Here is a 12,536-nt window from a genome sequence, read left to right as displayed (position 1 = left end):
AGGAGCCGGGCCGGAAACGACTGTCAGCGTAGGAACAGAGGCCAGAGGGCAGTCGAGAGCAGAGGATCTGCGGATTAACTGTTATGTAGGCTTGTAGAGACTGAACGAACGCTGCAGCTCTTCGTTATTTCCCCTTGCTGGTCGTGATAACGAACCTCGGTACCAATTCAGGCGACGCAGAACGACGAAAGCAAGAAAAACACAGTGAGAAGAATAGAAGAATGCAGACAATAGGTACAATAGAGCCAAAAAAAAAGCGTATTGATTAAAAAGCTATACGTGGGGACAGGGACACGAACAGGGATGAAGGAAAAACCCCTACTATATGGTGAAGCGTTGGACCATACAAGAGATAGAAGGATAACGAAATGAAGAGGAGATCAGGAAGGAGAGAGGAAGGATAGCGAGAGTGAAGGGAAAGGTAGAGCAGATCAATGGAGAGATCCAGCTCAGGATTGATCATCGAGGACGACGGAATAATAACTAGTCTGTCTGGGTGGAATGACGGTGTGCGGGTTCCGCCATGCAGGATCCGGACTGGAGTCGAGAACTCTCTGTTTTTCTCTCTGGGACTGGTTTATCTACTCCATAGTCTGGTTAGCTCCGTTCGAGCCTGCTGAAGCTTGTGGATCCTGGGAGGCGAAATTCTAGCAGGTGGTACGGAGTAGTCAACTGCCAGATTGATACTAGTACTAAATAAATCTAATAAAATAAAATAAAAAATAATGTTAAAAATATTCCGACACAGCAGAAAATTCAGTGGGCTGCAACAGCTGTACTCCGGAGTAGGTTACCTTGGTATGCATCTCCGCCCATATTTTAGGTGTACGTATTCCTTAGGTCGGATGACTATCTTAAGGTATTTTTCGAACACCTATCTTTTGATCGATCCTGTGGTCTGAGAGTCTCGTTGAATCTTGATTCCCCTCAAAACTGTTCTCTCTCAATCCACTTCGCGGGATCAAGGATCGTGTCTAACTCGTTCCTGTCATTGTTTGTCTAGGGTGAGAGCATGAATGTCCACGGAGACGCCAGTTGGCAAGGTTCTCAGGATTCTATAAATTGAACAGACAAGGTCAGAGCTTCATGCCCAAAACCCTACAGGGGTCCAACAGCTCCACTGAAACTTATGATTGGTTCATGGAGCTAGAAAGACCCTTCCGATGGGGAGGAGTGATTATGGGGTAGAATGGAAGAGATTGGATGTCAGAGATGAGCTTCATAACGCAAGTAGTGCTCGTAGTCCAACCTGTCGGGAGACGATGGACGCTCTAGACTCTAGGGTGAGACAGAAAGATGACTGGTCAGCAGGCGCAAGGAAATCGTTGTGGAACGAGTCAAGATAGATCTTCGATATACCAAAAGGTACTAAATACTTACTGCTTACTTCGATCGATGAATGGGTCCGAGCTACAATCAAATCATGCGGCTTTGTTTGCTGAAGATCGTTGATTGCCAGCCTTATGGGTACTATGGCCGCTGGACTACAGTCCAAATCCAACCTTATATATTGGATTTTCGATTTCCGCCTTGGTTTGAATCGCATATGTGAAGTAACTACATTTGATGACGCTGGTCTAGCACCTTGGACGTTTGACGCTTAGTTTAAGGTGATATTCCCAGTGAGAGATGTGCCGCCCAGCATTTCAATGCCTCGAGTATGAGAGGTATTACTCTGCGTAAGTGGCTGACAGCAGGTTGAGGCTTTCAGGGGTGGTGTACCTGTTCAATCACAAACAACTTTTCGGGAATCTATACCTGGTCTTGGAAGTCATAACCCATCTGCAGATCTACCTGATAACCCAAGAGGACAATAATTAACACCTAGGAGGAATATGTCGAGATCCGAACACCGAGCTCCTTCGTTTGCGTAGATGAGGCCCTGGTTAGGCCGTTTGACGTTTGTTATTTGTTTTTTCCTGATTAGATAGTTTGTCCCACCCTTCAGTCCCGAGTGCCCGGATGATCTAAAACATCTCTCATGGTTGGTATGTACCCATGGATGTACCACATCATCATGGATGTTTAAGACACAAAGCTCGAAGCACTGCACCACCAGGTAAGACTCAAGTCTCAGTCATTATTAAGAAGAAACCCGGATCTAGATAGTGGACTAGTTAGATTGCTCGAACCCAGTACTTAATTTGGCCGAATTATCACTTTTTACCTTTTGGTTTGGTGAACTACACCCATGTGTCTCGAGACAATGGATGCAGAAAGCTTCCAGACCGCCTCTTATCATGCATGCATGCATCCAACGCTTTGATATTCGATTTGCATACATCTAGATGTCTACAGTAGTACCTCTCTACCTAGGATTTAAGACAACACATTTTTCAGACCCATGATCTGGGCTGATATGCAGTCCTTTTCACTTGTCTTCCCAACGGCCGTGCACAAGAGGTATTATTCCAAGGGTTCTCCTGGTCAACTTGCTGGTCGCTAACTGCTTATGATCTATCAGCTGGGCATGTAGCATACCTGTGTTTGCCTTGGACAGACTTGCTAACTAGTACTAGTACCTTGCCTACTCTATCTGCCTAAACTCCCCCTAGTACGACGAATTCTCAACCTGAGTGGCTGCTATTATTATTTAGTCTCTCAGTCTTAGGTAGTCTCAGCTCCATGAGCTCAAAAGCCTCAGATTATCTATCGATTAGCTGCTTCCCGCCTGCAAACAAATGAACCCACTCTGGACGCTAATCATTCCCGCACCAACAGCCCGCACATCACGCGTCCTTGCCACTCTTTTTTTGATCCTCATCTTCTTCCGTCCCTCGATTTGCGACTATTACGCAAGGTAAGGTACTCCGTACTAGATTGATCATTACCATCTGATTACATCGACAGAATGTTGCAATTCGTCTACAGAGGTACATTGATCCATTACTTGACAGTGTGCCAAGCAATCGAAGCATAGTGTGGAGCATTGCAATTGGCCTGTTCACTTCATTGCCATCAATCCATCATCCATCATAAGCATCATCCTCACTCCTTGTCATCCATTCCTCCGCTCTATCGAGTTTGCAAGCATCATCCAACCAAGTATCCCTTCTTGTCCGTTTCCTTTGGAGCTGCATTTCCTTGGTCATCCGCTGTCTGGTTCCAACCAATAATACTAACACCAAGCCTACCTGTAACCTTCTACCTCCAATCCCCAGCTTCCTCTACTTTGAAGGCATACACAATCCCACACCCTTTTTGCAACTGCAGTGGCTCCGCCTCCCCCTTTCTGTCCCCACCCCCAGACAATCCATGGATTGCTGCCATTATTGACCATCAAGTGACTTAACTCCTCCGTATGTTCTGCTCTACAATCTTTGTAAGCATTTTGTTGTTCATCTGACTATTGCTCGGTACCTACCTAATGATCGAGGATGAAGCTTCGATCTTCAGCAGGATGAGTCTTGACCGACTAACCTTGTCTCGATGCTGAGTCGTGCATCATTTGATCCACCATGACCGATCTTCCTCGACTGCCCACTCGTGGCAACACTTCTACTTCACATCAATCTCCAGCTCCTCCCCCTCCCCCTCCTCCTGCGCCTGTGCATCAAGGCCAAAAATACTCCCATCGAGCGGCCAATGCTCTAGCAAGATTTGCCCAGCCTTTTTTCTCTGGGTCTCGGCCCCCCAGCCCGCAGACTTCAACGGGTCGTGCAGACCTGTCTGCTGGTCCCCGCTCAACCAGGTCCAAGTCATTGTACGGCTTTCCTTTCCTTCTTCGGTTTGGGTTTCTATCATCCTAAATTTTATCATTGTCACACCTACTTCCCTTGCTTGGCTTCACTTTCACCACTCCACCGCCTATTAGGCTACCGCTGGCATAGAGCTTGAGTTCAAGCCTCTTAGAAACGGTCGAACTAACGTCAGCTCTAGACCTGGGGCATCTCAAACTGTTACACATAAGACCGGTATCCCCATAGCCGCCCTAGACATCTCCCCGCAACGGACGCACGCCGTCATTGGTGGGAAGGAAATCTTGAAGACCATTCGCGTCTCCCCCGACCGTCTGTCTGAGGAATTCAATCTTCGCAATGCTATCATCAGTTACTCCTCCACGCATCATGGTGGGAGTGGGCTTTCCGCGCGGCACAAGGACCAGCTGACAGTCAGGGACGTGAAATGGTCACATGGCAATTATGACCGAACCATCGCCACCGCTGTGGCTAATGGTCGCATTGTCGTCTATGATCTCAATCGGACTGGCTTGGAATTTTGCCGCTTCCAAGGACACAGCCGTCAGGTTCATCGGCTAGCTTTCAATCCTTACGCTCCGGCGTTGCTTCTGTCGGGGAGTCAGGATTCTACGATCCGGATGTGGGACTTGCGGACAGCGTCCGCCGAGCGTGGAGTGTCTATGTGCGGGAGTAAGGAACAGTACATTGGCAACAGTGACGCCGTCCGTGACATCAGATGGTCACCGAGCGACCGTTTCGTGTTTGCGACCGCTACGGATAGCGGTGCGATTCAACTGTGGGACTCGCGGAAAAACAGTGCTCCTTTAATGAGGATTACTGCTCATGATAGACCGTGTTTTTCAGTAGATTGGCACCCGGATGGACAACATGTTGTCAGTGGCGGGACAGACAGGCAGGTCAAAGTCTGGGACTTTTCCTCGACTGCTGAGCGAAGACAAAAGCCTACTTTCCAGTTCAGGACACCCCAGGCCGTCCTCAATGTGCGATGGCGCCCGCCTTCCACAGATAAGGAATCCGGCGATTGGCAGTCTTGCCAGGTGGTCACGTCGTACGACAAAGAAGATCCACGCGTTCACCTCTGGGACCTTCGACGACCGCATATCCCCTTCCGGGAATTCGATCGGTATGACGCTCACGCTTCAGACCTGCTCTGGCATTCCAAGGATCTTTTGTGGACAGTAGGCGAAACCGGTGCTTTCACACAGACCGACATTCGTTATGCTCCGCATGTGATCCATCAGCGGCCCACGTGCGCCGTCGCTTGGAGCCCTAATGGAGAGGTCCTTGCTTTCGCTCAGAAACGAGCTCGGCGAAGTATAATGGGTCTCAGTGCTACTGACTTTACAGATCGTCTAGAGATGGAGCACAGTAGCGGAGAACCTTTGGGCCAGAGTCCGACGGACGACGTCCTTGATGAACCTTCGTTTATCTCCATTCGCGCTCGACCCAGTAAGCCCAGTAGCACTCGTCCTTCTAAATCGTTGAGCAGTACCCCGCCGGGGGCCCCTGAAAATCCTTCCGTCCTTCCGTTGGGAGAGACGTTATCCAAGATCCCTCCACCTGGACCACGCCAGCTCGGTGTAGTGGGTAGCGTTCCCGGAGCCACTTCGGATCCTGTGGTCTTTCGATTCCTCGCTCGCCACTATTCTCCCTTACTCGAAGCTCCCAAAGATAGCCGCAAGCATGCGGACTTACTTCGCGCCTTGTTGGACTCGTTGACTCAAAATTCAGAGCGCGCAGAGGATGTGTCCCTGCCCAAGCTAGCTCAGACTTGGAGGATAGTCAAGTTTGCTGTTATTCAGGAGCTTGAATCCAGGGCCAGGGCGCAACGACAGGCCCCGGAAAGAGGCTCCCACAATGTCAAGAAAAAGCTCTCCAAAGAGGGGCAACATGCCGAGCGACCTCCCGCCCTGGAGGATGGGAGGACTGACAGATTGAAAAACCGCTTGTTCAGAGGGGTAATGGAGACAGATGCATCAAAGCATGCCACAACAGAAATTGAAAGCACGTCAAACATCACCACACCTCTCGCAAGACCCTTACCGGGCTCACCCGTCGAGTCACTGCGTAGTCCGCACTCGCAAATGACCTCTTTGAACGATGACGCTACAGATATTGAGCCCTTACCGCCCTCTGTTTTGAGCTCTAACCAAGGCACCGTGAACACGATGAACTCGAACGGTTGGTCGTCACCGTCAGATGTCGAACACCATTCCATACCCCAATTTGAAAAACGCCAGTCAGATGCAGGCGATAGTTCTCTCGGCTCGTTCGAAAACCCGCCACAAGACCTTGTTGGGACATCGGCGATTCAAAGTCCGGAAAGTGACCAAAGGTCAGCACCGCGGGCCATTGGTCGTCAGGCGGACTGGCGTGTTCGAAACCACCCGGATTATGTCAAAGGAGCGTCAGAAGACGAGTTTGACCAGAAAATGGAGGACAAAAGGGCAGCGATTCGTGATTACAAGCTCTTTCCTAAGAAGGTCTTATCGCTCGAGTCCCATATCGAGCCCCCAAGGCCACCGCCTTTCCACCGACATGAATCCTCGGAGAGCTTTCCAATGTTCTCAGAATCTACAGGAAGCTCACACCCTTCCAAATCACTGGCTACATCGTTTTCCTCTGCGGCAAGACTGTACGATAGCTCGAAGATTGCTGAAACGGATGAATCCGTCATTGAGGACTATACTCCCCAGCATGAGAATCTAGAGCTTGCTCACACCTCCATATTGAACGAACAGGCGCTTCAGGATGACGGATTGTTTCAAGAAAGTGTTATTGATACTAGCCGTGTTCATCTGGAACGTCCTTCGAGCCCTCCGCAACTTCTAACGGAGTCTAGCCCCGTGCAGATTCCTAAGGACAGCTCAACATCGGCAAAGAATGCACCGAATTTCCGATCTATACCTGAGTCGACGGAGGACCTTTCCGAGGTCATTATCCCTTTCAGCCCCGACCTGAGCGGAAACAAGCCTTGGGGGCCAGAGATACTGCTGAAAGAAGCGATAAGGTATAATCACAGCAGCACCCATGTCGACATACAGTCTGCTGCCCACCTACTTCAAAAACTACGCATGCTCTTTCAAGAATGTGAGCAACTTCTCCCAAGGGAGGAGTGCGAGCTCATCTTCAAAACCTACCATGAGCACCTCGTACGCCAGTCGATGTACCTGGAGGCTGCCGAGCTTCGACTTCTGTGTGTACCATCCTATCCAGCGGTGTATGAGTATGCCCAGACAAATACTTTCATAAATGTGTTCTGCTTCACATGCAAGCGACCATACGAGAACCCGAGACAGGATAACCGTCGCTGTTATCAATGCAACACCCCGCAAGAACCTTGTGCCATTTGCATGAGCGTTGACCCACCGGCCGACTGGATTACAGAGCAGATCTCATCATTTGCCGACTCCGAAGAGCACTCCGAAGCTACCTCGCATTTGCTATCCTCATCGCGATCCTCACTCAAGACGGAGCAGATCCCTCCCTCCGAGCTGCAGCGTTTGGATGGTGCATTGCTGGGTGATTATACCGTTCCTCGACCAATGGGTTCCACTCTCTGGACATGGTGTCAAGGTTGCGGCCACGGAGGCCACATGGCTTGTATTACCATGTGGTTGAGCGACCCTTCCGTCAGTGAAGGGGGTTGCGCCACCCCTGGCTGTATGCACGACTGTGGACCGGGACCACGCCGTCAGTTCAATCGCGCCGTTTTGCAGGACGAATCGAGAAAGCGAGACGCTGCTAGCAGAAAAGCCGGATTGGGGTTCGTCAAACGCGACCCATGGGCAAAAGGCGAGAGTAAAGCGGTCGAAAAGGTCCGTGGTATGCTCGGTGTTGCCGCATCAGGCGGAAGCACTGTTTCACCTGCGTCCGCCGGGACGGGGGCAGCGTCCTCGTCTGGCATGATGTCACCTAAGAAAGTACGATTGGTGACGCCGAGCGAGCAAGGCAAGCGACGAAGTGATCCGTCGCGGGCCAGCACCGGGGCAGTAGCGGAATCAACATCTGACAACATCTGGCGAGTGCCCTTTGTGTTCTTATGACTTACTGCATACATGTATAGAACTTTTATGATATTCACTCATGGGAGTCAGGTTATAAGTTTAACGGTTAAGGGGTCGTGATAGATGACTAGACGCAGCGTCTTGGTTTCGGCGAAGGAAGATAGACGGATCAAATGCTGAACAGAACATGATATCCAAAATGCGCTCCAAAGCGCTCTAGAACCACAAGTACCTTGAAATATCCACAGCACATTCTCTTATAGACAAGCCCAAAGCTAGCTTAGAATCTTCTTTTCTTTTTCGCCGGAGCCTTGCTCTTCGCCTCAAGCTGCCTTTTCAGTTCCTCTCGTTTGCGATCAGCGCGCTCCTGCTCCGTCTCCTGTGGCGGTGGTTTCACTGGCGAAGGGGATCGCCTTACAGCACCTCGCCGGGAAACCTCGTCGCTCTCAGACTTTGCTGGAGGCGGCGGTGTCGTCGTCTCGGCCCGACTCTGTGTAGAGGCAGCTGGGGGAACCTCAGTGGTCTTGCGGGCTTTACCTCCGATCATACCCAGCTTGCCCGCGCCTTTTTGCTTTGGCTCTGGGGTGAGGACTTCTTGCGATTCCGGCGAGAGAGAAGGCTGAGGAATTTGTTGTGGTGGTGGATCTTTCTTCTTGCCTCCGATGACACCTAGGCCGCGTGATTTCGATGCAGTGGTTGCACTTCCGCTGGGTTGGGGAGTGGTTGGTGCTCTAGGAGGAGATGGTGAGGGTTGAGCGTTGTGGTCAGTACCCGAGTCCGTCGCCTCGTGCTCATGGGATGCGAGATCTCGTGGTGGAGAGGGCGGTGGCGGTGTTGGAGACTTCTGCTTGATCTGCTTTTTACCGCCTATGATACCCAGTCCTTTTGATTTCTTTGCTGGAGGCTTCTGTGGCGAGAGTGATCTTCGTTTCGTGGGTTCATGTTCATGATCTGTCTCACCGTCGGTTCCAGCGGTGGTAGCGGTGGTAGCGGGTGACTGTCGTTCAGGTTCCTTGGCTTTTTTGAGCCTGGGTGGTGTTTCTTGTCGCTGAGGCAATAGCATTAGAACAAGTACAGGGATACCTAAGGGTTGCACGCACCTCAAACTCATCGTCATCATCGAGATCATCGTTGTATGTGTCCGTGTCTATTTGTGAAACAGGCTTCGTGGGCTTTTCCTCCGCGGTTTTTGTGGCTTCTCCACGCTTTGGAGGCGCTCTGGTGCTAGCTCTGGTTGCTGTGAGCTTCACCCACCAGCTGTCTGGGGGTGGGCCGAGTCTCTCTATCTCCCTGGTCTCTCCGGATCCAGACACTTCCGCTAGAAGGTTGGCAGCAACAACTGAATCAGGCGACGATTTGGCGACTTCGTCAAGCCATTCTTGTTCATCAAAGGGCGCCACTCCTTTGATGTAGTTGGCAGCGTGGGAGAGTAACGTATCCCCGTGAGCTTTCCGCAGCCCAGCAATTCCAGGAAAGATGGTGCTCAGATCGATACCCATGCTCTCGATCTTATCGAAAAGCTTTCCTAGTACCCAATCTTTCTTACTAAGGTGGTCAAGGAGAGTTCGCTGGCGCGACTCCCACCCGGCTTCTGCTCGAAGTAATGGGAGTATAAGATGCTGAGATGTAGAAGATTGCCGTTCCTTTGAAAGATAAATAGTCCATATTAAAGGTCTCAACGGTGCAGGAAGCTTTGTTGATACTGTCAATTTCATAGAATCCTCTCGCAATCCATTTTCTAGCGATGCAGTACAGCCAGATTCGCCACTTAGAGCTTCACCTATCTTTCCAAGAAGCACTTCAAACTGTTCTGGGTCTTCGCTCGGGTCAATCGTAGTAGCATCTTCATCAGCTCTGTTGAGAATGTCCTGGCGACTCATATGCTCGGTCCAGATATTGGAAAGGTCAGTCATGTAAACATCGTAACTATCTAGAGTTCTGGAGTATCTTAAGAGAAGAGGAGGCAACCCATCCTGCCTTGGAAGATGAAGTCTCCTCCATTTCGAGGACATCATCAAAATCTCTCGCTGAGTAGTTGTGATTGATTATTATCATCCCAGGCAGCACTCCCAGTTGTATTCGACGTGATGGCGGAGCGGAGCACGTGCCGAACTGCGGAAACTCTGCCGCTCGGATAACCTTCCACCCCGGAAGCTTCTCCAGAGTCCAGACTATTCGCGGATCTTCCAAAGTGACGGCCATCGCGACGTTCAATAAAAACAACTGCTGCGACTAGTCTCTTTAACAAAATTCAAGGCGATCGAGCCACGAGGATGTCGTCGCGACTGCCTGACAGAACAGGCTCTAAGCGAAGCCGCTCTCGCTCCCCTTCATCGTGGCGCCAGCCCCAGAAATATCACCGCAAATACGACGAGAGAGACCGACACCGGGACGGTAGAAAATGGGAGGATGGAAACAGTCGATCATCGCAGGGGCCGGTTAGGAACATGCGAGACCAGGTGCGTCTCAATCAGTTACAGGAGGACGAGCAAGTGCGTGAATGGGTGGCGCAGGAGGACATGTTTGTTCTCAAGCAAGCGAAAAAGAAGGCCGAGATCCGCGTCAAAGAGGGTCGTGCGAAACCAATAGATTGGCTTACGGTTACTCTGCGAGTTATTGATCCAACACGGAACCCTCTTGACGACGAGATTGCGGACTCAGAGCTGGATCTGGTGGATCCTGATGGCGTTTTCGAAGGATTATCTCAGAGTCAATTACTTGAGCTGGAGAAGGATATCGATACATTCCTGAACTTGGAGAAGAATTCACAGAATAGGGATTTTTGGAAAGTAAGTCTTATCTGCGTCTTGCTCTCATTCGTTCGAGACTAATCTCGCGCCTCCGTTCAGACAATGAAGGTTATCTGTCGAGATCGCCAGAAAACGACTGCCCCCGAAGGACGTGCCCTCAGCTCCGTTGCCGCTGACATCAATCGACTCTTAAGCCCGAAAACATACGAGCAACTCGAGACCCTTGAGGTGCAGGTCAGGAAAAAACTGGACTCTAACGAGCCTATCGACACCGATTATTGGGAGGAGCTTTTACGCAGCCTGACGGTGTGGAAAGCTCGCGCTAAGGTGAAGAAGGTCTTCCAGGCCGTGATCGATGAGCGTGTCAGAGGGTTGCGCAAACAACAATATGAAGAGGCTGAATCTATCCGAACGAAGCTCGCTCCTCTTGCGCCCGTCATTCAGACCTATCAGGAACGACCTCAACAGCTTAGTGAGAAAGAAATTCGTGATCTAGATCCCGAACCATTGCTCCAGATTCGTCCAGAGGATAAAGGGTTGGAAATATTGGATGAAGGGGCTTTTCTCGATCAAGTCGTAAGTTGCCCTTGCTCTTGTATCTGTGGTCCCAGTTTGTTGCTGACTACGCTTGAAGGCACGCGAGCGACAAAAGATTCTAAAGATGGGCTTTGTTCCCCTTCGTCAGCGGCAGACGGAGAGACCCTCTGCAGCTTCCGCAAGCCAGACAACGAACATGTCTGCTGCTACAGCATCCACCCGCTTCTCATCGATTCCCAATGAGGATTTCTCGCAAGCGACGAAAGCTCTTTACGAGAGAGAGCTTGCTAAAGGAGTCAGTGAAAACGAGGAGATCTTTACGGGCGAGGAATCTGTCAGCACGGGTGCGCAACCGCAGTGGGCCAGCAAGTACCGACCTCGCAAGCCGCGGTACTTCAACCGGGTGCAAATGGGGTATGAGTGGAACAAGTACAACCAGACGCACTATGATCATGACAATCCGCCACCAAAAGTTGTCCAGGGCTACAAGTTCAACATTTTCTACCCCGATCTTATCGATAAAACAAAAGCCCCTACGTACCGCATTGAACGCGAGCATGGACGGAAACGCGGACAATCATTTGCCGCGGCTGGCGAAGAGGATACGTGCCTTATTCGATTCATGGCTGGACCCCCGTACGAAGATATCGCATTCCGGATTGTAGACAAAGAGTGGGACTATAGCGCCAAGAGAGAGAGGGGATTTAAAAGCACGTTTGACAAGGTATGCCCTGGCGCCCCTCCTATTGCACTTCCAAGTACTGACGTCCCAAGGGAATTCTACAACTTCATTTTCAGTTCAAGCGAGTAAGCTTTCTCCCCAATTTCCCAACTTGAGTCGCAGTTGTTTGTCAGGACAGCAGATACTGATTTGTTATAGATCTACTACCGGAAGTGAAGCGTCAACGCCGGCTTACCGATCGAACGATCTCACCGATTTATATCTCTTGGACGGTCTGGGTTGTGGTCACTCGCTTTCGATGTCCCAATAACTACGTACCTTGGACCAGGTAGATTCCATACTCGCGAATATTTCGGTTCAGGGCAATCTGCTGCGAGAGGAAATCCTGATCTATGATTGGCCGGGAATTACTAACCGTCCGCTTCTTCACTGGATCTCAGGACGGCCGACCACGGTGACTTTAAGGTACCTTAGGGGAAGGGCTAAGACGTGTCATACGAACCTACCTTGCCTTGCGGAGATGTCAACTAGGGTCTGGCTCCGGTTCTATGACCACACTCGCATATGAGAGGTTCCACGTGCGGGAGATCACTATTTGATGCTTAAATCCGCCTCATCTGCAACCCCTTTGAAGTATTGCACTTCTTCATCCGTTTCCTCCTTTGGGGGGCAACGCTTAAGATGCGTAACTTTTTCAACTTCGAGAGATGCTGATGAAAATCACGTGGGAGCCTGCAACGCATCCTTGGCACCCTGTCGCATTTCGGATCGTCGCCACGAAATTGAAACGGAGAGTGTTGTGGTGAAGGGGCGGCTATGTGACACCTATGCCACCTGCAGGCCGTTTGACGGCTTCCGG

The 12,536-nt window shown here is 50.7% G+C and overlaps 3 protein-coding genes across 3 annotated transcripts; 2 read left to right on the top strand and 1 right to left on the bottom strand.

Annotated features, from left to right (window-relative positions):
* Positions 1–3,458: 3,458 nt before the first annotated feature.
* On the top strand, positions 3,459–7,818 carry P174DRAFT_455970 (WD repeat protein; the record flags this gene model as incomplete). Its single annotated transcript, XM_024829382.1, has 3 exons — positions 3,459–3,703; positions 3,880–7,693; positions 7,768–7,818. The coding sequence occupies 3 exons, from the start codon at positions 3,459–3,461 to the stop codon at positions 7,816–7,818; spliced, it is 4,110 nt and encodes a 1,369-aa protein (XP_024686817.1).
* P174DRAFT_381560 (uncharacterized protein) lies at positions 7,768–9,746 on the bottom strand. The gene is made up of 2 exons (XM_024823084.1): positions 8,809–9,746; positions 7,768–8,756 (listed from the first exon to the last, which is right to left on the bottom strand). The coding sequence occupies exons 1-2, from the start codon at positions 9,721–9,723 to the stop codon at positions 7,989–7,991; spliced, it is 1,683 nt and encodes a 560-aa protein (XP_024686816.1). The 5' UTR covers positions 9,724–9,746; the 3' UTR covers positions 7,768–7,988.
* A 235-nt stretch (positions 9,747–9,981) lies between these two features.
* On the top strand, positions 9,982–11,893 carry P174DRAFT_415976 (splicing factor cactin; the record flags this gene model as incomplete). The annotated part of the gene is made up of 5 exons (XM_024824458.1): positions 9,982–10,497; positions 10,558–11,034; positions 11,093–11,719; positions 11,770–11,802; positions 11,876–11,893. The coding sequence occupies 5 exons, from the start codon at positions 9,982–9,984 to the stop codon at positions 11,891–11,893; spliced, it is 1,671 nt and encodes a 556-aa protein (XP_024686815.1).
* Positions 11,894–12,536: the final 643 nt, after the last annotated feature.

Source organism: Aspergillus novofumigatus (genome assembly GCF_002847465.1).
Source record: "Aspergillus novofumigatus IBT 16806 chromosome Unknown P174scaffold_1, whole genome shotgun sequence".
Lineage (NCBI taxonomy): Eukaryota > Fungi > Ascomycota > Eurotiomycetes > Eurotiales > Aspergillaceae > Aspergillus > Aspergillus novofumigatus.
Note: the sequence above shows the minus strand (reverse complement) of the source record. Positions and strands in the feature narration are given on the sequence as shown.